This window comes from Schistocerca cancellata, chromosome 11, assembly GCF_023864275.1.
Source record: "Schistocerca cancellata isolate TAMUIC-IGC-003103 chromosome 11, iqSchCanc2.1, whole genome shotgun sequence".
Classification (NCBI taxonomy): domain Eukaryota; kingdom Metazoa; phylum Arthropoda; class Insecta; order Orthoptera; family Acrididae; genus Schistocerca; species Schistocerca cancellata.
The window spans coordinates 56,242,793-56,264,012 of NC_064636.1; the positions used below are offsets into that span (position 1 = coordinate 56,242,793).

The 21,220-nt window shown below is 42.1% G+C and overlaps 1 protein-coding gene across 3 annotated transcripts in view; it reads left to right on the forward strand.

Moving 5' to 3' along the window:
* The window catches only part of LOC126108596 (dynamin-like 120 kDa protein, mitochondrial), a 203,482-nt gene that overhangs the window by 165,377 nt on the left and 16,885 nt on the right, over nucleotides 1-21,220 (forward strand). For all 3 annotated transcript variants that reach the window (XM_049913895.1, XM_049913896.1, XM_049913897.1), the window contains one exon: nucleotides 10,487-10,624. In XM_049913895.1, coding sequence (XP_049769852.1) covers nucleotides 10,487-10,624 — 138 coding nt within the window. The remainder of the gene's footprint in view (nucleotides 1-10,486; nucleotides 10,625-21,220) is intronic.

Here is a 21,220-nt window from a genome sequence, read left to right on the forward strand (position 1 = left end):
CTTTCCTCGTGTGCAGTTGCAGACAAAAGGGCACAAAAGCATATTCACAAAAATTAGTAGAAAGGACGTACAAACGGATATGTGGTCCTTTGTCCACACGTTGCCTCACTGTCAAAGGAATCTGCTATACGCCTATTTCTTTGCTTGGCAATTTGGGCTGCATTTGTTGTGGCGAAAGGCAGCAGAAAAAGAAAACATGAGGCCACTATGTATAAAACAGTTTGTAAATAACAGAGGAATGTTTAGTTTGTAAATTTCAGTTTACAGTGAGATTAGGTTTTCTGCATGGGAAATTGCAGAGATAAGGCTGGCAATAATATTTTGTTAGTTGGCAAGCAGCAACGCACATAGCAGTTTGAGCTATTTATTTCACATTTCAAAACAAAGCTTTTCAGCAATTATTACTGAAACTGAGAAATACTTAAGGGAGGCTCGTAGTTGTTCTGTGAAGGTTAACTGACTGTCAGTACGTCATTCGTATTTAATTTTATAAAAAGTTATTATACACATCTTCGGTCAAAAGAGGTTATATTAACTGCCTCAAATTTGGTAATGCAATTGACCTCAAAATGCACTAGAATGGAGGTTACTTTTTCAATTTTGTATTTTTTGCATCATCGATATGCTACATTTCAGGTTGTAATACTGTGTGGAGGAGCTTCATCTATCTCATCTTTTCTGTTGTTCAGATGTTGTGCTCCTCAGTTGTTGTGCTGTAACTTCTAATAACGTAAATATTCTTCACAGTTTTCATATACATTTTTCATAAATTTGTAGGCTGTTTCTTTTCTGTTCTCCTACTTCGAGACATACCTCATTCTTTATGGTGATTGGTCAGAAACTTTTTATCTCGTAGTTAACAGTCAGGGCATTACATTTCAAATTTTTATTCAAATAATCTTTAGAGGTGACATTCCATTCACTTAACTGTGTCTGTAATCATCTGTAAATTTCAGCATGCATTCTTTGGAGTTGGAAGATATTACTTCACATAAACTGCCTCACAGTGTACCTCGACACACTACTATACAACAGAGCACACACACACAGGTCCCTGCTGCCTGTCATCTGCTAAACAGCACTAGAGAGTCCCACCAAAAACAGGAAGCTGTGTGCTTTTACTCACAGCCTTCATTTTGAGGAAATTATTTCTGCACAAATTCACATTTGTATTGGTACTGTTGGAAATGTAAATGCTCGCACAAAGTTAAACAGGAGAAAAGGCATCATGTACATGCATGTTCAGACCAACACTCGGTCTACATGTAATTGACTGACGATACTCGTCTCGAGTATGCACTTTGATAAGGTATCATCTCGACACAATATTTCAGCTGACCGACTGCCCACCATCTTGAGGTGAGTATGTTGGTGAGCAATGTCCCACAACTGACAGAACCAACAGAATCATTGGCTGCTTTAGCCACCGCAACAGGCCCCCCCATACGTGCACAGGCAGCAACGCCACTGCCCTCAAGCGCAAATGGAATAGTAGTGTTCCAGTGCAAGAAATAGGCAAAACGATATGTTGCTAGTGCAACACTGGTAGAAATGAAGAGCACTGTTCTCTAATATCAGATAAAATTGGATTCCTTGCCGTATGTAAAGGGAACCCTATTCCAGTTAATAATACATGGTGGTGCATGAAAAACTGTCTCTTTAGTACTAGACTGTTCATTGTCACCCCACCAATTGTCACTTTTTTTGAGGCTGTTGTGACTACATTTTGTATTGTCAAACAATGGAAAATCCAGAATGGAATAATGACAATATTACGAAAAGGAGAGATTGCTACTCACCGTACAGTGGAGATGCCGGGTTGCAGATAGGCACACAAAAAGACTATCAAACAAGTTAGCTTTCAACCAAAAAGGTCTTAATCGAAATTAGACAACACACATATGTTCACACAACTGCGTATCACACATACGTACCGTATTTACTCGAATCTAAGCCGCACTTTTTTTCCGGTTTTCGTAACCCAAAAAACCGCCTGCGGCTTAGAATCGAGCGCAAAGCAAGCGGAAGTTATGAAAAATGTTGGTACGTGCCACTACAACTAACTTCTGCCGTCGAATATATGTAGCGCTACGCCGGCATGCTTTGTAGGCACAAAGATAAATACTGGCGCCAAAACCTCTGCGTCAGTAAATAAATTAAAAAAAAAGTGGAAGACGAGCTTTTTTTCTCCGCCCCGAGTTTCGACCACTGCATTTTCATACATTATCCAACGAAGTAAATACAAATTCCGTATTGTTCATCTTCGAATGTAGCACAATTTCAGTGTACTACAAAAATCCGACTGGCAAGACTGTTTGGGATGTTTGCCAATATGGCCAACTCCACGTTCTGAATTTTTTCCTATCTGTGAGAAGAGATGGTTGCTAATAGGAACCTGATGAAATTTGAATCACATACAGTATTCTCTTCACCATAAGAATAATACGAATATAAACATTTTGCCATGTATTCTTTTGTGTTTACTGCTATCTCATTTAAATCCTGTCTGCCTAATAAACTAGAGTGAGACAACAGCAAACGCGGAAGAATATATGTATCGTGTCATGTTTATATTCGTATTATTCTTATGCCTAGTAGTGATACAGTCAGAAATGAAGCACGGCAAGTGACTAGATTTTTAAATCTAAGATGACTCTAATTTCTGTGCAGAATTTGATGTAATAAAGAAGCGGCCGTAAAGATTTTCAAACGGAGAAAAATTTTCGCCTAACTCTCGTTCAGAACATGTTCTATCATACGCAGTCTATTATTTGATTCTTGTTGATCATTATCAAAGAAAGCAGCAGTGTAAGTAACAACAAATAGTAGTCTCTTGCCATTGTTTTGCTAATGAGACGATTCCTCTCTTTTTTTTTTAATTGTACGCGGCGGTAGCGCGCACAAAAGCACGCCATGCCGCGAGCCGCGACAGGCCGTAAACATGCACTATCAGAATGCGACAAACAATGCATGACACAGTGCAGTAATGCATTTTCAGTTTAGAGTGGCGCAAACACCTATAACAAAGAAAACGGCACTTATCAGATCAAAGCAAAATAAGCAATCGATTCAAACCAGACGAAGCACGTGAAAAAGGAAGGGCACCCGTATAAATACGGACGGAGCGCCTGACGCATAGCAATGGCTACGTGGTAAAGCTAAGCTTACGACTTGAACCAAACTACTGTAGCTGTATCGTCATTCATTCGACCTAAATTGTGTCTCATATTACAATGGACCAACTTTGTTTTGATTTGGAGGTGCGGCCTAAAACGTTTCTCTCCCCTTGAATTTCGAGTCTCAAATTTCAGGTGCGGCTTAGATTCGGGAAATTTTTTTTTCCTTTATTTCGAGTCTCATTTTTCAGGTGCGGCTTAGATTCGAGTGCGGCTTAGATTCGAGTAAATACGGTATGACCACAGTCTCTGGCTGCTGAGGACAGAGTGAGACAGTGTGTGTGTGTGTGTGTGTGTGTGTGTGTGTGTGTTACCCAGAACCTACCCTCCTATATAAAAGATACCAACCATACCTCCACTGACTCTCCACAGTTCCTGTTCCTTTACCACACAGTGCCCTGCTCGTCCCTGTTGATGCCACCTCCCTGTACACGAACATTCCTAATGCCCACGGCCTTACTGCTGTCGAACACTACCTTTCCGAACGCCCTATGGATTCCAAACCGACAACCTCCTTCCTAGTCTCCATGACTCACCTGTATCCTCACCCACTATTACAGGGTTATTACAAATGATTGAAGCCATTTCACAGCTCTACAATAACTTTATTATTTGAGATATTTTCACAATGCTTTGCACACACATACAAAAACTCAAAAGGGTTTTTTTAGGCACTCACAAATGTTCGATATGTGCCCCTTTAGTGATTCGGCAGACATCGAGCCGATAATCGAGTTCCTCCCACACTCGGCGCAGCACGTCCCCGTCAATGAGTTCAAAAGCATTGTCGATGCGAGCTCGCAGTTCTGGCACGTTTTTCGGTAGAGGAGGTTTAAACACTGAATCTTTCACATAACCCCACAGAAAGAAATCGCACGGGGTTAAGTCAGGAGAGCGTGGAGGCCGTGACACGAATTGCTGATCGTGATCTCCACTACGACCGATCCATCGGTTTTCCAATCTCCTGTTTAAGAAATGCCGAACATCGTGATGGAAGTGCGGTGGAACACCATCCTGTTGAAAGATGAAGTCGGCGCTGTCGGTCTCCAGTTGTCGCACGAGCCAATTTTCCAGCATGTCCAGATACGCATGTCCTGTAACGTTTTTTGTCGCAAAAGAAAAAGGGGCCGTAAACTTTAAACTGTGAGATTGCACAAAACACGTTAACTTTTGGTGAATTGTGAATTTGCTTCACGAATGCGTGAAGATTCTCTACCGCCCAGATTCGCACATTGTGTCTGTTCACTTCACCATTAAGAAAAAAATGTTGCTTCATCACTGAAAACAAGTTTCGCACTGAACGCATCCTCTTCCGTGAGCTGTTCCAACCGCGCCGAAAATTCAAAGCGTTTGACTTTGTCATCGGGTGTCAGGGCTTGTAACAATTGTAAATGGTAAGGCTTCTGCTTTAGCCTTTTCCGTAAGATTTTCCAAACCGTCGGCTGTGGTACATTTAGCTCCCTGCTTGCTTTATTCGTCGACTTCCGCGGGCTACGCGTGAAACTTGCCTGCACGCGTTCGACCGTTTCTTCACTCACTGCAGGCCGACCCATCGATTTCCCCTGACGGAGGCATCCAGAAGCTTTAAACTGCGCATACCATCGCTGAATGGAGTTAGCAGTTGGTGGATCTTTGTCGAACTTCGTCCTGAACTGTCGTTGCACTGTTATGACTGACCTGATGTGAGTGCATTTCAAGCACGACATACGCTTTCTTGGCTCCTGTCGCCGTTTTGTCTCACTGCGCTCTCGAGCGCTCTGGCGGCAGAAACCTGAAGTGCGGCTTCAGCCGAACAAAACTTTATGAGTTTTTCTACGTATCTGTAGTGTGTCGTGACCATATGTCAATGAATGGAGCTACAGTGAATTTATGAAATCGCTTCAATCATTTGTAATAGCCCTGTACTTCTCCTTTGAAGGCATTACCTACAAACAAATCCGCGGTACGGCTATGGGCACCCGGATGGCACCATCCTATGCTAACGTATTCGTGGACCATCTAGAGGAATCCTTTCTAAAAACCCAGAATCCTAAACCCCTCATCTGGTTCAGATTCATTGATGACATCTTTGCTATCTGGATTGAAGGTGAGGACACATTATTCACATTCCTCCAGAACCTCAACAACTTCTCCCCCATTTGCTTCAACTGGTCCTACGCAACCCAACAAGCCACCTTCCTAGATGTTGACCTCCCCCTCAGAGATGGCTACACCAGTACCTCCGTCCATATCAAACCTACTAACCACCCGCAATACCTCCACGTCGACCGAGAAGTCCCTTCCGTACAGCCTAGCCACCCGTGGTCTTCACATCTGCAGTGACGAGCAGTCCCTCTCTAAATATACCGAGGGTCTCACCAGAGCCTTCACAGACCGTAATTATCCTCCTGTCCTTGTACAAAAGAAATCTCCCGTGCCGTATCTTTCCAGTCTCCCACCACCTCGGAAAGCCCCACATTCCAGCCACAGAGGAGCATTCCCCTCGTAACTGAGTACCGTCCGGGACTGGAGCAATTGAATTACATTCTCCGCCAGGGTTTTGATTACCTCTCGTTGTGCCCTGAAATGAGAAATGTCCTACCCACTATCCTTCCCACCCCTCGTACTGTGGTATTCCGCTGTCCACCGAACCTACACAATATACTCGTCCATCCTTACACAACCCCTGCTCCCAATCCCTTACCTCATGGCTCCTACATATCTGTCATCTTAATGACTGCTTCACAGCCTGTGCTATATGGATCCTTCCCACCAACACCAGCTTTTCTGAATTGCACAGGTGGGAACTTTCCCTGCAATACATCCTACGTTCCCGCAACCCTCGAGACCTCAACCTTCATTAGTCACTGTACTCACACATCCAGCCCCCTCCCTGTTCCCATTCCAGCACCACACAGCCATAATTTTCACCACCACATCCAGTCTTTTAATTTCTTTTATTTCTCTCCAAGTCGGCCGGGGTGGCTGAGCGGTTCTAGGCACTACAGTCTGGGACTGCGCAATTGCTACGGTTGCAGGTTCGAATTCTGCCTCGAGCATGGATGTGTGTGCTGTCCTTAGGTTAGTTAGGTTTAAGTAGTTCTAAGTTCTAGGGGACTGATGACCTCAGAAGTTAAGTCCCATAGTGCCCAGAGCCATTTGAACCATTTCTCTCCTTTCCGCTACTTACCCACTCCCCCCTCCGCACCTTCTCTCCTTCCCTCCATCTAAACTGTCCACCACTCTCACCATACTATTCCTCCCCCTCTCCGCCCCAGCCTCCTCCTTACCCCCACCCAGTCGCCACTCCCACCATGCACCGGTGCTGCTGTTCGCAGTGTGGTCTCAGCTCTCTGAGACTGCAGACGTGTGTGCAACTTTCATTTGTGTGTGTGTGTGTGTGTGTGTGTGTGTGTCTACTGCTGACAAAAGCCTTAGTGGCCGAAAGCTTTAATTGTGTGAATCTTTTTATTGTGCTTATTGCGACTCAGCATCTCTGCTTGTGGTGGGCAACAGTTCGTGCATAACTGGCAAGCAGTCTATACTTGGGGCACTCGTTTCGTGCACCATGCTGTATTATCAGGTAATCAAATTCAATAGATTCCATTAGAACACATTCCTGGTGGTGGGTACCAGGAGAGAACATTTTCGTCTCATTATACGTTTTATGTCCCTCTTTAAGACTTCGTTTCTTAAAACCACCTGTTTTTGAAGGAGTGTTGTTTATACTGTTATTGTTTAGCCCCATGGGATTGATGCTTCAAATCATTTTTTAGATCATTTTAATTGTATCCATCCATCAAATTTACAATGAAAGTTAAAAAAGATGGCAGACTTTCTTTTGTTGAGGTTTTGGTTCACAGAAATGACAGTGGGACTTCGGAGCTTAACATATATCGTAAACTTACACATACTGATTGTTGTCTTCATGGGACCAGCTGTCATCCACCACACCGACGCACGCCGGTCTTGTGGACTTCGTTGAAGATAGCCTTTTTCTGTCACAGAAAATTTGATACAGAAATTAGACTATCTTAAAGTTGTTTTATAACATTATGGATATGATATTCTCTTCAGTTCAGACCACTAGGGAAACCATCAGAGGATACTTGTAATTCTGTTGCTTTTTTACCTTTTGCTAGGAGTTTATCCTCAAAAATTTCAAGAATGTTAAAAATATATGACATCAAAAGTGTATTTATGCCACTGGCTGAGATTACAGCCCTTCTCGGATCGGTAAAGGATGACTTGGGACTGAGAAAACAGAGAGTCTACAAATGGCGTTGTAATTGTGGAATGGTTTATATTGGCCAAACTATACATACTATTCAGGGCTGATCTGTAGAACACTATTCTCACTCTGGTTTGCTCCAGCCAGAAAAATCTGCATTGGCAAAACACTATCTTAATAAGGGACATAAGACGATGTATAATGAAATGCAAATGTTCGCACCTGCTTCCCACTATTAGGAATGAAAATGAAATGAAATGTCGTGTGGCTAGGGCCTCCCATCGGGTAGACCTTTCGCCTGGTGCAGGTCTTTTGAGTTGACGCCACTTCGGCGACCTGCGCGTCGATGGGGATGAAATGATGATGATTAGGACAACACAACACCCAGTCCCTGAGCAGAGAAAAAATCTCTGATCCAGCCGGGAATCGAACCCGGGCCCTTAGGATTGACATTCCATCATGCTGACCACTCAGCTACCAGGGACGGACACTATTAGGAATGTGTTCTAAAGAAAATTTGATTAACTGTTAATACAGGGTGACGTACAGAAAACTGGCCCCAAGTACAGACAGCTTGTCAGTTACACACAAATTATTGCTCACCGTGAGCAGATATAGTGACAGATAGATAAACGTGTAATAATTAGGTAATAAAGAAATACTGACGAAACAAAATGTAGTCGTAGCAGCTTCAGAACGGTAGGTGACAGTTTTTCGTGTGCCACCGTGCATTATTAATCGGGATAAGTGTTTACCTTTAAATAAGACGTGGAATCCAATTTTATCTGATATTAATTGACAGTGGTCTTCATTTGTACCAGTGGATTCTTTTATTTAGCGTTGTGCTAGCGATGTATCCTTTTTGCCTACTTCTTGCACCGGAACACTACCGGTTCACTCGGGCTCGAGGGCAGCAGCACTACTTCGTGCACAGGCACAGTGGGCTGGCCGCGTCGTATAGAGCAGCCACCAGTTCTGTCGGCTCTGTCAGTTGTGGCGAGATTGTTCGTCAGCCTACTCTCCTCGAGATGGCAGAAATATTGTGTCGAGATGATGACATTATCAAAGTGGGTAACCGAGAAGAGTATCGTCAGTCAGTTACGTGTAGACCTAGTGCTTTTATCGGTCTTTATGTGCGTTTACAAGATGCGTCGACTTGTCACATTTCCAGAGTCAGTAAAGAGTGCCACCTGCTCAAAGAATGTGGCATTTTTAAGGTACTCACTTGTATTCTTTCTGGTGGAGGTTAGGCAGGATCCTTTCTTGTAGATTGGTTTTCTTAATCTTTTAAAGTTACTTCCAGTTGCTTTACTTGTCATAGTAAAAACTTCAAATTTCATCATATCTTAATTATACTTAGTTGTAACGTCAGTGCAGCTCAGTCTCACTTCATGGAAAAATACAATCGTCACACGACAGGTTGGTATTGTGGGCACTAGATGCTTTGCTCTCCCAGAAGTGTACACATCCGGCATATAGGATATAGGCAGTGTCATCATATTAAACACATTCTCGTTTCTCGTATAGTAATGTGTAATTTTGAGATCACCCCAAATCCACAATTAATGAAAAAATTGTATTGTTGCCAATTCGGGAATCTTTTTGAGTTCCGGGAATTTGTCATTGTTTTAGTTTTCAGTTAAATTTTTGTGATTTTGACTGGTTAGAACCAATACTCTAACAAAAAAATTTACTGTATCCTGCTTCTGCAGAATAATACTGCAGCAACAAAACATGAACGAGAGAAAAAAACGAAAATAAAACTTAAGTCGCAGAGAAAATGCGCCGTATACAACAACAAAACACAGTGCTCATACAAGCATCTGCCAACAGCAAAGTGTGTCAAAGGTTTTAGAAAGACTGTGCAGTGCTTCTTAACGACAAATTGCCTCCAATGAGCGTGACGTGACAGCTGTTTACATTAGATTCGTTTTAATGGAAGATCTTTTAATGTTTCACACGTACGAACATGCCGGCTTCCTGTGTCATCGTAGCTGCACGAGTGCAGTGATGCCCGTTATCTGGCGCTCTCTGCCAACTGCTAAAACGTACCTTTCTAATAGGTCACGGAAAAATATTGCGAATATTGCTTTGAAAAGCATTTCTTTCAAAGTAAATTTCCTTTTATGCAAGATACACTATGTGAGAGAGTGTACGACGAATTTCTTAAATCGCAGAGCGTTTGACTCTCGTTTAAAAATCAACTCTTTGGGGATGACCATTTGAAGAATTTCAAGCCCAGAAGATCAGACATTTACGTCATTATTAAAAAATTTTACTGGCACATTTATGTGATGTATGACGCGAAAAAGAGATCGACAATATATGTGGAAGCTTAGCTTCTCTTGCAGCTTATTAATCTTAGAGACCAATACTATATGTGATAGCTTTGCTTTTCTTGTAGCAACAATTGTATATTAATTGAAGCCATTAATTTTTCTTATTTGTGTGTTCGCGCTACTTAAGAGTGATCTTGCTACATCACGTGTCAAATGCTGCCATCAGCTGGCAAGATCAGGTGACACGAGCTGTGACTGGCTTACAAAAGCGCGTCGCAATCTCGATTTTAATGCTCTGGAAAGTAACATGCGGTGCTTGGTGGAATTCAAATTTATACCTTTGTAACACGGAGATATGCAGTGTATATGTTGCTGCACATCAAAGATCTTTCCAAAAAAGTGTTTTTTCTCCTGAGTTTCATTTTCTAAAGTGCCGGGAAATTCTACGCCGGTGTATAAAACCATAAACCGTAAAAGGATTGATATGTGCCGAGAAAAAGTATTCTGTCACTTAACACGGGAAAAGTGTATTTTCACCCGGGAGAAAGTGTATTTTCAACCGGGAAATCTGGGAATTATTTTTCCTTGTCCATGTAGACACCCTGAAGCATTTTTTTGGTAGTACATGTTTCCACTCGTGAAGTTCACAGTATGTGGTCCCTCCAAAAATGGGCTAACGAGACTCCACGGTAGAGATTAGGAACTCTAGTGAGTGCCGACTCTGCACGGCCGACTCTTTCGGCATCCTGACGATTCGACCGTGCGTATTGCCCGGGGACGTATGTCCAGCTGTCTCTGAACGTGTTGCCTTTTCTATCCAGTCCACAGACAAGATCCTGAAGGAGATGCTGGGCCCGGGCTTCTACGAGCGGTGGGTGTACTGGAACTACCAGACGGCGGACCAGGCCCTGCGGTCGGCAGTCAAGACCGAGCTGGACAAGATCCTCTACAGCGACCACGTGAGTGTACCCTGGGGGCTGTGCCCGTGCTTGTAGCGTTCCCTGTTGGACTTTTGGATTCAGTGGGGAATTTATATTCTTCTTCTTAGTTGACTGTTGTCTCGAATGCAGCAATACGAGACTACTTTTCTCGAAAGAACTATTCTTGCTGGAGGGATGTGTCATTTGTGCTCTGCTTCAATAAGTATTCGAACATTTTTCTCGTACGTACAGGGTGTCCCCCTTAGGAGTTGTCAGGAGCATTTTCTCTGATGTTTCACCACATATTTGCAATTTCACTTTTGCAGTGTTGTAGTGGTTAATAAAAAAGAAAAAGAGAATAAAAGAAAAGAAAAAGGTTGAAAATGTGGGAAGAAATCATAAATAAAAGGGGTTTTTTAAAATCGTTAATGACCGCGTAAAAGGGAAATAATGAAATGCGAGTCGAACTTCATATTACAGAAAAATTATTGGACTTTGTGATTTGGAAAAGCTATTGTTGGGATCGTCCTTGTGTCATTTCTGAGCAAAAGTCAAACCAATTTCCACTACAAAAATTATTTGGAAAAAAAAAAAAAAAAAAAAAAAAAGAGAATAACAAAACGTGATTAACAGGGGGAAATGGCGTAGATAAGAGTTCATCCTTTACCATGTTAACATGCCTTCTTTTGTGCGGCGTCCAGGTCTTAAAAAATATCCTACTTCGTTTGTGCGTGAAAAGTAGCAGCTGCTCCGAAATCTTGCAATCGTCCAGGAATCACTAATTTATACAAATCAAAATCGTCTTGAGATTAAATGCAATGTATTTTATGTTGCTGCTTCCATCCTCTGAATTTCGTACAAATTTCCACAATACGTCTGCACATCAATAAGTTGTTTTTCGTCTTAATCAGACCAAGACTAGCTAATAAGTTTTTACGTCTGCATTAAGCTTCAGCTCTCGAGAGACAAAAAAACGGATAGATAACAAAAAAAATTTACAATTTTAGTACTTTCCTTTTCTTACATATTTTCTCTGCCATTGAGTGCTCATACAGCTGTGACGGTATAATTTATATCTGAGGGAACGAGTGTAGCACGGCGAAGTTCGAAGTCCCGCTACAGTGTGTAGCAGGAGCCAGTCTAAACGAATAACACTTGTCACATCTTTCGTGCGACACCCGATATCGATGCAAAGAGTCCATTTGTTTCCCATTACAAACAAAATTATTTTTAAAGCAGAATTTAAACAGCCATTCAACAGAGATATTCCAAATTAGTCTAGTGGGATATTTGTTTTAGTGGAGATAGTAAAACAGAAAGAATAAGCAGTACTCCAGCAGTGACATCGCCATCCTGCCCCGTGGCCACACTCGCCGCATTGCAGCAGCGTACTCAGTCACGACTGTAATTCTTCTTATCATTTGTTTTACTATCTGTGTTAACCGTGCTGCATACCGCTGAAACAAATATCCTGCTAGAATTTTGGATCTTTCGTGTGAAGTTTCCATTTTTAAAATAATTTTCTTTGTAGTGGGAAACAGATAAACAGTTTGCATTGTCACTTGGCATTGGTGAAAGATGTGATGATGAACAGTATTTGTTTCGTCTGACTCTGACTTACTATACACTACAAAAATGAAATTCGAAATATCTGCCAAAACATCAGAGAATATGCACCTGATGACCCTTTGGAGGAATATGCTTTATATTGTCCACAAACATATCCAGTATCCTTCAGGTGGCATCAGCTTGAATTGCAGTATTCCTTTTCGGATTAAGTTCCTTTCACATAGCATCGAGGATTCAAAATGACAACCCAATTCCTAATTTTTTTTGTTTTGATATAAATATAGTCATTATCCTCTTTTGCTGTGTTTATTCCAAGGATGACCCAATTCTCCAAAGAAAGCCAGCCATTCACAAGGCTTCTATATCGTACCTGCGTGAGTATTTCCTATCACAAAGTTATTGCAATTACATTCGCGTCTCGAAGGCATGCCTCGTCCTTCATTTTGGTTCTCCACGAGCAAATAAACTAGTAAATGCAACATTGTTAAGTATATGTAGGGATGCACTTTACTCTTCTGGAGCAGTACGTAACACCACAGGCAGTGGGGAGCCTCCCCCACAGAAAGGGGGCAGCACCTGAAAACCTCTGTCTCGCGAGATCCGACCCTCGCTTTCGGCACACGGTATCCACAGTGTAGTGGATATCGGAAACCGGGTTGGTGTGGTGTTTCTGGACTTTGGACAAAATTTACATTTGGTCCCTTGACGACACGTTCTCTAGAATCTAAATCTCTGCATGCTGTCTGACTGCATTTGTGACCGGATTGAACATCTCCGTCACAGCCAGCACTTATTCTGGTTGGAAAACCACCTGCAGACACTGTGAGGTAGAGACCCTTTTGCACAAATGACTTTCGTGTCTCAGTCCACTGCACGTGTCAAGTCAACCTAATGGTGTACTATTGCTGTGCTGTGACTCGTTTGTCACGAGTAGTCCTTTTTTCTGTTCTGTAGTTTGGCACAGACACAGTGAAATAAAGGCTCTGAGGCAGTATCTTACAGGAAATCGGAATATAGTAACAGAATTGAGGAACTAGCGATGCCAATACAGAACTTAAAGTTTGTTGTGTGCTTCGGTCCTGCAATATCCGGATTTGGGGGCATTTGGATGTGACAGTAGTCCATCGGTGGACTCACGGGAACGTGACGGCAGGCACAGTCGTAGTCGAGATTCCGTGTGACTGCCAAAAGGGAAGATTGTGCACAAAATACACCATAACTCCTACACGTCCGTGCCTGCCATCTGAGAAAAAAGTATTGGATTCCTCGCAACGTTGTGTGTCGTCCTGTCCCATCGGTTGAACTCAAGGAACAGCCGACTAGTGAATTATAGTCCCACACATAGGCTGCCATTAACACAACAACGCGAAAGGGTGTGTTTCCAGTGGTACTGTGAACAGGAAGCACAGACTGCTGACAAATAGCATCATATGTGTTTAGTAATGAATTGTGATTCTTCACTGCTTCAGGTAACCAATATTGGCAAGTATGACAGCGATCTGGCGAGAGGTCCCATTCTTCAACCTATTGGAGAATCGTCAGTGTTATCCGTGGCGTCACGATGTGGGGAGCCATCGGGTACGATCGCGAGTCACGGCTGTTAGTAATTGTGGGAGCTTTGACGGTGCAGAGGCACGTCTCGGACATCCTATATTCTCACACGTTACCTCTCGTGTGACAGTATTGTAATGCTATTTGTCAACAGTATAGTGTTGGACCACAATTGTAACACGCCTCTGTGAAATATCAGTTTGATGTAGAGGTTCTCCGGCAGCCAGTGAGATCCCCAGATTTGTCCCCAATAGCACCAGTGTCTGGGATGTCGAGGAGCAGTTACAACTGTTGGGGGCCAGCTTGCATCGGGAAAGGATGTGACGGCTTTACGACACCCTTCCCGACCGAATCGGTGCACGATGCAGGCCACAGGGGCTGTAGTGTTGTACTGATGCGTGGGCTCAGGCTACAGAATTTACTGTAAATTTTATGTGATCTGCATCTCGGAAATAACATCAAATGCTCTTTCAACTTGTAAAGTTTTGTTGTGTTTCCTCCTCCTCTTCTCGATGTTGCACCTTCTGTTTTTCAGGGAGTGTAAAAAAGATTTAACAGCTGACATCTATAATATCCAGCACTATGGAAGCACCAAGTTTAACTGGTTTATTTGCAAGATGAAATTTGCATAGATACACAGAAAGGAAGATTGTATCCACTAGACATCAGCCACATTTCTGGACACAGATTACAAGCCACTGATATCTGTCTCACTCACGAACACCTGTGCCAAAGCGTCCACGATTTCTCGACAGATTGTATCTCGTGAGTCCTGTACTGTACTGCGCCTTCCTTGGCTGCATACACAGTAGGTTATCTGATTCCTTGTGTCAGTTAGTGGCACACAGATGAAACACACAAATATGGAGCATTGACTAATTGGAGTCACACTTCAGGGAAAGTTCTGCAAATTTTTCAAAATTTCCTTGTGTACGATTTCTTGTTTAATCTGTTAGTATATTATGTCTGTGTAGTAGAGATGGTGAACCGTACTGTTTTCTCAAGCACTAGTACACAGTCCTCCGTTCTTATGAGCCTGCTTATGTGTTCAACGAATTCAAAATTAATATTTTGTGTACAAGCTGGATAGAAAGTCCTGAGAAGTTTTGATCTTACATTAAATCAGTAAACAGATTGAACCCATCTGTCCAGATATTCTGTGATCGTGTCGGCATCAAAATGGACGACGATACAGAAAACGCTGAAATTTTAAATGTCTTTTTCCAAAAATGTTTCAAAGAGGAAGATCGCATTATAGTTCCTACTTTAAATCGTTGTACAAATGATGTATTGGCAAATATTGAAATAAGTGACCGTGGGACAGAAAAGCAATTCAAGCCTTTCAACATAGGAAAGGCCACTAGACCTTAGGTGACACCAGTAAAATTCTACGTTTAGTACGTGGACAAACTTGCCCCTCTTCTAGCGACAGTCTACCGTAGATCTTTGGAGGAGTGGAGTGTTTCTGCCCGATTGGAAAAAAGCGCAGAGCCTGTTATTTTCGACAATGGACACTGAACAAATGCAAAAAAACTATCATTAGTCTGTTGTAGAATTTTGGAACATGTTTATGCTTATGTATTAGGACATTTCTGGAGACCAAAACTCACCTCTTTAGGAGTTGACACAGGTTCTGAAAACAATAACTGTGTGAAACCCAGTTCACTCTCTTCGTCTGTGAGACCCAGAAGGTGGTAGATACTGGTCCCCAGATATACCGGGTGTTACAAAAAAGTACAGCCAAACTTTCAGATCATGTTATGTGGACATGTGACTGGAAACGCTTATTTCCATGTTTGAGCTCATTTTAGTTTCGTCAGTATGTACTGTACTTCCTCGATTCACCGCCAGTTGGCCCAATTGGCGAGAATCCGCACGCAATTGTGCAATCACGTCATCAACACAGATTTTCTGTGAACATTTGGGCAGGCATTGTTGGTGATGTCTCGATTGGGCCCCATGTTCTTCCACCTACGCTCAATGGAGCACGTTATCATGATTTCATACGGGATACTCCACCTGTGCTGCTAGAACATGTGCCTTTAAAAGTACAACACAACATGTGGTTCATGCACGATGGAGCTCCTGCACATTTCAGTCGAAGTGTTTGTACGCTTCTCAACAACAGATTCGGTGACCGACGGATTGGTAGAGGCGGACCAATTCCGTAGCCTCCACGCTCTCCTGACCTCAACCCTCTTGACTTTCATTTATGGGGGCATTTGAAAGCTCTTGTCTACGCAACCCCGGTATCAAATGTAGAGACTCTTCGTGCTCGTATTGTGGACGGCTGTGATACAATACACCATTCTCCAGGGCTGTATCAGCGCATCAGGGATTCCGTGCGACGGAGGGTGGATGCACGTATCCTCGCTAACGGAGGACATTTTGAACATTTCCTGTAACAGAGTGTTTGAAGTCACGCTGGTACGTTCTGTTGCTGTGTGCTTCCATTCCATGATTAATGTGATTTGAAGAGAAGTAATAAAATGAGCTCTAATGTGGAAAATAAGCGTTTCCGGACACATGTCCACGTAACATATTTTCTTTCTTTGTGTGTGAGGAATGTTTCCTGAAAGTTTGGCCGTACCTTTTTGTAACACCCTGTATATACTCTGTTCCGTGCCTTCTGTAAGACATTCAATACAGTTCCTCATTGCCACCTAAGGAACAAAAATGAGCATACGGAATATCAGGTGACCTGTGTGATAGGACTGGACAGTGTTGCTAGCAAACAGAAGACAACCTGGTATTCTCAGTGGAGAGAAGCCTTCAAATGTAAAAGTGATTTCAAATGTACTCCGTGTTACTTTTCACAATACATTTAAGTGATACAGTAAACAACATCGGAAGGTGCTTGAAGATTTTTGCAAGTGATGCTATTGTATAGAGAGAAGTCGTAGTGCTAGAAAATTATAGGGAAATACAGGAAGGTCTGCTGAGGATTGATATTTAGATTAGTGTGTGGCAACTGACTCCCAACATAAACAAATGTCACGTATTTTGTGTATGTATACAGAAAGACCCAATATTGTTTGACAGTGTAATTGTAGAATAATCACAGGAAGCAGTTACTTCCGCAAAACATATGGGAGTATGCGTACGGAGCAATTTAGAGTGGAACAACGAATGTGTAATTAATCACTAGTACTGCAGATGTCAGATTGAGATTCATTGAAAGAATCCTCAGGAAAGTAACTTGCAGAATGGTTGTTTGACCAATACTTGAATATTGCTCATCAGTATAGGATCTGTACTAGATAGGATTGGTAAAGGAAATATAGAAGATCCAAAGAAGAGCAGCACACTCTGTCCGATATCCCGCATGCCGGCCGCCTGCACACAGGTGTGACACCTGCAGTGTTAAAATGTGAGGACATTCTCATATTCTGATATTGAGAAGACTATCTACACTGACAGTGGAAATGTGCTTAATTCATTAGACAAAAAATTCCAGACAACTGATATATTTTGTGATCTATCAAAGGCATTTGACTGTGTAAATCACAATATCCTTTTAAGTAAATTAGAATATTATAGTGTAACAGGAAATGCTGCAAAATGGTTCAAATATTATATCTCTGACAGGAAACAAAGGGTGTTATTAGGAAAGAGACATGTATCAAGCTATCAGGCATCATCCAACTGGGAACTAATTATATGTGGGGTCCCACAAGGTTCCGTTTTAGGGCCCGTACTTTTTCTTGCGTATATCAATGACCTTTCATCAGTAGCATTACCAGATGCCAAGTTCGTTTTGTTTGCCAGTGATACAAACATTGCAATAATTATCAAATCAAGAGTAATCTTAAAAAGGTTAGTTAATAAAATATTTGTGGACATTAATCACTGGTTCCTAGCCAATTCTTTGTCACTAAACTTTGAAAAAACACACTACATGCAGTTCAGAACTTGTAAGGGGTGTCCCACGAGTATATGCCTAACATACGATGACAAGCAGATAGAAGAGGTGGGCAGTGCTAAATTCTTGGAATTACGGCTTGATAATAAATTCAACTGGGAGTAGCACACCACAGAACTGCTGACGCGTCTTAACAAATCTCTACTTGCAATGCGAATTGTGTCAGACATAGGGGATATAAAAATGCAAAAGCTGGCATACTATGCTTACTTTCATTCCATAATGTCATATGGGATTATTTTTTGGGGTAATTCATCAAGCCAAGCTAAAGTTTTCCAGGCACAGAAATGGCAGTAAGATCTATATGTGGTGTGAACTCGAGAACATCCTGCAGAAGCCTGTATAGGGAACTAGGGATACTAACTACTGCTTCCCAATATATTTATTCTTTAATGAAATTTGTCATTAAAAATATATCACTTTTTCAAACCAACAGCTTGATTCATGGAATCAATACTAGAAATACGAATAATCTTCACAAGGATTTAAAGTCACTTAGTCTTATACAAAAAAGTGTGCATTATTCAGGAACACACATTTTCAATAACTTGCCAGCAGCCATAAAAAGCTTAACAACCAATGAAATTCAGTTTAAGAGAAGCCTAAAGGATTTATTGGTGGCCAACTCCTTCTACTCCATTGATGAATTTCTCAGTAGAACCAACTGATTAGTGTGTGTGTGTGTGTGTGTGTGTGTGTGTGTGTGTGTGTGTGTGTGTGTGTGTGTGTAAGTGTAAGTGTAAGTGTAAGTACAATACAACTTCTGCACAATTTCAGTGCAGTGATGTGTTCATTGTAAATAAGTATTATAGTAGTTCTATTACATGTTTATTACCTTATAAATAAAAAAAACTTTTTTTATTTTAAGTTCAGTGCATTAGTGTTTGTAAAATGATTCTTTCATATAGCGTTCGTTAAAAATGACGACCATTCCACTTGGGACCTTTGGAATGGCACATTAGCTTATTTGTTTGAGTTGTAAATATTTGTCATGTATTGTTGTTTTTCTGACATGTTCTACATCCTGGAGGACCTGCTCACTACGGATCAATTGGAATGAAAGTAAATCTAATCTTATCTAATCTAATCATTCGAGGTGATCGACAGATCACAGTCAAACACCTCACTGCACAACTAGACGTCTCTGTCGGCAGTGCTGACACACCTGTCCACCAGTCGAGTACTCGGAGCTGTCTGCGTGCTGGGTTCCTCGGTGCCTAACAGGAGAACATAAAGAACAACACGGTACCTCTGTGTAGAATTGCTCAGTGTTACGAGGCTGCTAGTGACGATTTTGTGTCAAACATTGTCGCAGGCAACAAAATGTGGACCGTCAGTTCGAACGGGAAAGAAAACGGCAGTCCACGGGGTGATGTTACGACACCTCTCCTCCGAAGAAAAAGTTCAGAGCCACATCTTCACCCTGTAAAGTCATTGTGACAGTCTTCTAGGTCTCTGAAGGAGTTGTTCTGTTTGCTGTCCCCCCTCACAGTGCAACAATCAACTCTGAAGTGTATTGTGCTGCCCTCAGGAGGTTGAGGAAATGACTTCTGCACGTTCGTCACCACAAAAATTAAAACTAACTTCTTCTCCACGACAACGCGAGGCGAAATGACTTCTGCACGTTCGTCACCACAAAAATTAAAACTAACTTCTTCTCCACGACAACGCGAGGCCACACGAGTCTGAGCACCCGAGAGGAACCCGTAAAACTTCGTCCGACTGTTCTTCCTCGACCACTGTGTGGCCCAGATCTCGCACTTTCAGACTTCCACCATTCTGGCTCAATGGGGGATGCACTCTGCAGGGAGCAGTTCGTGGGCAGGTTATTGATGAAGTGAGATGTTGGCTGTGACATCTACCAGTAGAGGAATACAGGCGCTCCCAGTAAGGTGGCAGAACGCCATCACATTCGACAGAGTTTATGTTGGAAACTAGGGCTTCTGTCGCCAAATGAGGGGGAATAATGTGGTGTATTGGAATCCTGAGTAAAATCAACATGCTTCTAGAAAAAAAATTATGTTGTTTTACTTATTGAATTCCCCTCATAGCAATAAAATAAAAACAAAATGACATTGCAATTACTTTTCTTTATAGCAATAAAAGAATGAGTCCAATATAAATTGGCTAGTTACCTATAAAGGAGAATATAAAATAGGATTTCTCTCACGTAAAGTTTGTAATTCACTTAGGTGTTGAACACAGTAAAAAGAGAATGATTTGCAAAAGATCATGTTTCATTATTCTGATAGGCATTGTTCATACATACTGATTAATATTATTGTTATGTCATCAATTTGGTCTCGTTTACATTGCAATATCAGACAGTTCGCGTGAACCATTGATGCAGATTTAGGAAAATGTTTTGGAACTGTCATTACCAGTGAAAGTTATTTCGCTCGATAATATTATTGGTTCACATAACAGCGATGGCTGAAGATCTTCCCGTGTTGGGCCCAAGTGTTTCAGCAGGAATTATTGTTCTTACTGCTCTCACTTTCGTTTTTGTGATGTGTCTCTAGTTCTTTTTCTTGTATTTGATCTGAGGTTTTCATCTGTTGATGTGTCCATATTCAAACAGTGTAAAATCCAGGATGGAATAATGACAATATTATGAAAAGGATTGATTTGATTTAATTGGATAGATAAGAAACCCACTCACCAAGCGGCGGCAGAACAGACACTTAAAAGAGGACTGTAATTAGGCGAGCTTTTGGAGCCAGTGATTCCTCCTTCAGGCAGGAGGGTTGAGGGGAAAGGAAGAGGCGTGAAGTAAAAGGACTGGAGAGGTCTAGGAAAAAATTCTGGGTAAGTTACCCAGATCCGCGGGTCAGGGGAGACTTGCCACACGGGATGAGAAGGAAAGACTGATTGTTGGGAACTGCAGCAGACGAGATTTGAAAACCTGCTAGCTTAAAGGCCTAAGACAGGGTAATATGCAAGACAGATATTATTGCTTAAACATCGTGCATGAGCTAATAAGAGTGAAAAGCTAAGTGCATTGTATGTAACAGAGATGGGAGGGGGTCAGTAAAAGATGGACGGGTAAGACAAAGGACGATGTACAAAACTAAAGCAAAGTGTAGAAAATAGTGGTTACTGTGAAGAAATGCTGAGACAGAAGAAATTAATGTAAATTAAGGCCAGGTAGGTTTCGTGAACCGAGGACGTGTTGTAGTGCTGGTTCCCACCTGTGGAGTTCTGAGAAACTGGTGTCTGGGGAATGAATCCGGATGGCGCGTGTTGTGAAACAGGCACCGAGGTCACGATTGTCATGTTGTAGAGCGTGCTCTGCAGCAGGATATTGTGTGTTGCCAGTATACACCCACTGCCTATGCCCATTCATCTCAATTGATAATTTGGTGTTAGTCACGCCGATGCAAAAGTCCAAACAGCATTTACATAACAGCTGTTGTATGACATCTCATTTCACAGGTTGGCTCTCCCTTTGATAGTATATGTCCTGCCAGTTACAGGTCTGCTATCGATAGTGGTGCATAGGGCAAGTCTTGCAGCGGGGACAGTCACAGGGGTAGAAGCCGTAGGGTAGAGAGATGGGCACAAAAGGAGCATAGGGTCTGACAAGAATATTG